Source organism: Chondrus crispus, genomic scaffold (assembly GCF_000350225.1).
Source record: "Chondrus crispus Stackhouse genomic scaffold, scaffold_115, whole genome shotgun sequence".
Taxonomy (NCBI): Eukaryota; Rhodophyta; class Florideophyceae; order Gigartinales; family Gigartinaceae; genus Chondrus; species Chondrus crispus.
In genome coordinates this window covers 191,363-195,628 of record NW_005178978.1, presented here as the reverse complement: position 1 = coordinate 195,628, position 4,266 = coordinate 191,363, and the positions used below count along the sequence as shown (strand labels likewise).

General features: G+C 52.1%; 1 protein-coding gene across 1 annotated transcript; it reads left to right on the top strand.

Annotated features, from left to right (window-relative positions):
• Positions 1 to 406: 406 nt before the first annotated feature.
• On the top strand, positions 407 to 550 carry CHC_T00001839001 (hypothetical protein). Its single transcript, XM_005712738.1, has one exon. The coding sequence runs from the start codon at positions 407 to 409 to the stop codon at positions 548 to 550; it is 144 nt and encodes a 47-aa protein (XP_005712795.1).
• The last annotated feature ends 3,716 nt before the right edge of the window (positions 551 to 4,266 follow it).

The following is a 4,266-nucleotide window of genomic DNA, read 5'->3' as shown; positions in this document are numbered from 1 at the left end:
AATGTCGTTGTCAAGGCGAAAGTGATCCGCGAACTGCCTCGTCCTGCTTGCACCCCTCCATGCCTCGGCCCTCCCTTCTTAGAGGAAGGCCGACGAACGTATGTGCTCCGTCTTATCCGCTCGTTTAAGGGCGAGAAACCACCCCGTCGCTTTACAGTAGAGAGTGAGCTTAACGCTGTGCGTTGCGGCATCACACTGCAGAAGGGAGCGGTGTACATGCTGAACACGTCAGGCAGCGGGGGCAAATATTTCGTATGGTTATGCCAGTACAATCGTCTGTGGAGCAGTCTCTCGAGGGAAGAGAGGCGCTTCTTGTGGAGGTGCTCTGCTGGTGGTAGAGGCGGAAAGAAGCTATGCGAAAGGCCCACGCTCTCGCCGGTTGTGCCAGTGTAAGGATGGATACTGGATGAAGCACCCGGTAAACATAAGTGGACATACGCTCGCGACATCGTGTCTTCTTTGTCTGTACTGTAGATACAGCATGAAGATTGATGGTGTGCTCATGTGCTGTCTCAGTTGTTTCAGCTGCTGCAGATCTTTATGTGGATGACCGGAACAGGGACTGGAATAGAGACTCACAAGTTTTCATGTCAGTCTCGAGAGCAATAAAATATCTCCATTGCCCCATTAGTTCGCTGGACGAAATTGTGATCTTGCATTGATTTTCCTTAATCTCTCGGTTTTGCACGTTTAAACATTCAAACGATTCGTTTTATTGCGAGCACGGCAAAGCATAATTGATAAGATGTCACGCCACATGTCTGTCATTTGGATTCCCAGACGCAAATCACGTACAGAGCGTAGCATTTTCTACGGCAACATAAAAGCTTTTGCGCCGAGCTCATTGCGCGCTTGCGCAGCGATAGCGATTTTCCAGGGTCCACCCAACTGTCGGATAAAAAAATTTATGCTTAATTTAGATTGATAACATATGATGTTAACACCCTCGGCACCGTAGAAACGCTTCTTGATGAGGCTTGAACAGGTACAACCTCAGAGGGATTAGCTGCCGTCTATCTCGCTGCCTACAGTTCGAGTCGAAATGTGGTAGAGGCTGAGATAGAATGACCTGGGGAGATTATCTCAGCGAAGGGGCCAAACGGCAGAAGTTGGAAATGCTTAGAAAGGAACGGGACGGCGTCGGACGAGGGCGTTGCTACCGCTGCCATGGTGGGCATCGCATTTGCACTGTCTCGCGATAATTCCTGCGGAGACCCCTCTAGTTAGCACGAGGATCGTGGTGGGTCTCTGAGACAAAGCCTTAACTTGATCCCACAAAATTTTCAATTCGGAACAAACTGCAACCAGTGTACTTGAGTCGTTTGCACAACGGCGCATTCCGCACATGTCTCGAGGAATATATCTTCAATCAAGATATAAATTTTCTCAAAAGTCGTGCCGGCACAGGTGTTTGCTTACCCGATCTCGGGACATCAAGTTCACGGTTGCAGGGGATGGGAGATGCCCGTGGTGTGAAACATAAGGTGAAAAGATATACGAGAGAATGCTGCAGAGGCTGTGGTAGACTACATGGCGAAGTTACAGTCAGAGACCGTATGTTGTTAGCTGGTCATAGAGTTTCTCCACTGATCATCCCATTCTCCTGTCACCACGTATAAAAGAGAGACCTTTGTCACCAGTGCATGACATGGTCACCTGAAAGATCAACGTACGACTGGCAATTTGATCGTGAGAAAGTCGGACAAGGACCTTTACTTTGCTTCTTTGGATATGGCGACCGCTATCTTCTTCGCGGTGGTGCTGTGTCTTATAGCGCAAGTTCATTCTCGCCTTGAATTTGTAGCCCGCATACCAAACGGGGACGCAGCTTCACGCCGTGGGTCGGGCATTACCTGCCCGCATCTAGGGCACAACAATTGCGTGCCCGGCGCTTCGCGCAATTCATTTGGACTGGGCTTTAAGGCCGCAGGGCTCCAATATACGCGAGCCTTTTGCAGGAAAGATTCGGATGGAGATGGAATTCCCAATGGTGAAGAACTTGGTGATCCTTGCTGCACCTGGAGACCAGGAAGGGCCCCTGCTCGGAGAACAATGCTGAGCCACCCGGGAGTGAAGGCAAAAAATGATGCGAAGTTCGCACCGCCTTGTCGGCAGCAAATGGTACCCGGAAGAGTGGGGAGGTGCAGATCATTGAGGGACAGATACACAGCTTCTTGCGTGTGTAATGCAATTGTGACAGGGGCTATCAGGGTTGGAAACAAAGCTGTCCTCTCGATGACATGCAGAAGGCTGCTTGGTTCTGCGCGCCGAATCAGAGGCTTGGGGTGGAGCTGTCGTGCTTTCTTCGCCAGTCCTTCTGGACAAGTTCAGAATAGCAAGATCAGCCGCAACACGAATATTGTAAACCGGTGCAAATAAGCTGAGAGGCGACAGCTGTTCGCTATCGACTTCCAGAGCTACTTGTTCGACCATTGCAGCACGGAAAGGAGTTGTGACGTAGCGATATGGAGACATTTGGAGATCTGGGCATCAATGATTCATCAAGGATATAGTATCTCGGCAGTACTTCTTTTACGATATACAGTACCGCAGATATAAACTTGAGGATCATGAGGTCGTCCTCCATTACGGGTCTCGCCATGAGCAGGTAGAAAATGTAGCAATCGACGGTGCCCAAACAACTGATGGAATTTCTCTCAAGACTGAATCCTTCTCCAATTCACCTCCCAATTCTAGCCTAGCTGTCCTTTTTTTGAAGCAGAAATCGCATTTTGATGTTGAGGTCAAGATCTCTCATGAGCTTGTCGTGGAATCACATCATACCGTAGCAGGGTGATTTCTCGGACAGAGAACAGCCTATCGAACACCAAAATCAAACTGCCTGCAGTTTCCAAGAATGCCATGTGCTGTAAGAATCACGGGCATGGCTTACCGTGATTCGCTCCCGAGCAGAATCTCAGTGTCCAAGTCCGAAGAAGCAAAGGTCAAGACGCTGTGAGTGTTTCTCATCGCTACAACGAAAAACTGGAAGCCATTATCCGCATGAGAGTCAGGCAGTCTTCAGCAATACCCCACGACCACACAATGCTTTAGACCTGCAACTTTTTGTTCATCCCAGAGTGTCTGTGGCCCGACTGTTTGTCGTAGCTGTGCAGCAGTCGAATTGAGGTTGTGTGATCTAGCAATCTTGGACTTCTTGGCCAACTCATCCACCACGCCTTACAACGGTAATCTCAAGACCCCCCCAGGAAATATTTTGCCCCGCTCTACCCAGGCGGTGCTGGTGTATGAATAACGCTCTGAACGTGCATATTTCGCAAACCTGGTACAATCTTGATCACCTGCTCTGCCTTTCCAGCTTCTGCTCCGCGAGCATTAGCTCCTGAAATAGCAATGGGTATACACAAGGGGTGCGCAGCACGAAGTGCATCGACCGGTAATCTTGGCACATCTATAATCGCTTGTTTTGCTTCGACAGCAAAGCGGCTAGGATGTGATGCACTATACTTTCTTGACATTCGCTCCTCGCGCTCACGATGTGCGCCTAGTATTGCAAGACTGCTGCGGAAGTTGTGGAACTGCTTCTTCGTCTATCCCATATTTCGACTGGTGTGAATGATGCCATGACATGGATATATGCTACAATTCAAAGAGGAAGAGCGAACCAGGCGAATGATTGGCACGTCTGAAGACTGAACCGCCCCAAATCCCGATTACAACACTTGCTGAAACGTCGCTCTTCAAAAAGCCTTACAGCCGGTCAACGATGGTCGTCCTCCTCGGGCACGCCCATGCGCTCTCTCAGGAGGTCGTAAACGGCAAAAAATAGAGCGCTCCCCAGAGCTTCCTTTGCCATCTGGAGCCTGACGCCTGTCCAGACGCCGGGCAGCCCTTCTTCTCTAACGACCTTCCTCAGGGTAGCGACGACGCCGCCATAGACAGCCGGCCTAGCAACGACGCGACTAACGACAACATCAAGCGGTGCAACGACGGCCGCCGCCAGCGCGCCAGTGGCCATGCCAATGGCGAGCAACTCGAGCGCACGGAGCCGGGGCCTGTGGACGGCGGCGACGTACGCGGCCTTGAAGGCCTCGTAGCCTGCAAACTCGACCATCTCGAAGGGCATGTCACGGGCCAGGCCGACGGCGGCGGCGGCGTACAGGCCGCGCCAGGGCGGGCGGGCGAAGCCCAGACGGGCGCGCGCGGCGGCCAGCGAGAGCGGGGCCTCGACGGCCGTGGAGGCGAGGGCGGCGGCGGCGGCGGAGAGCGCGGCGATGGGGAGGCGGGCCAGGCGGTGCGGGAGGA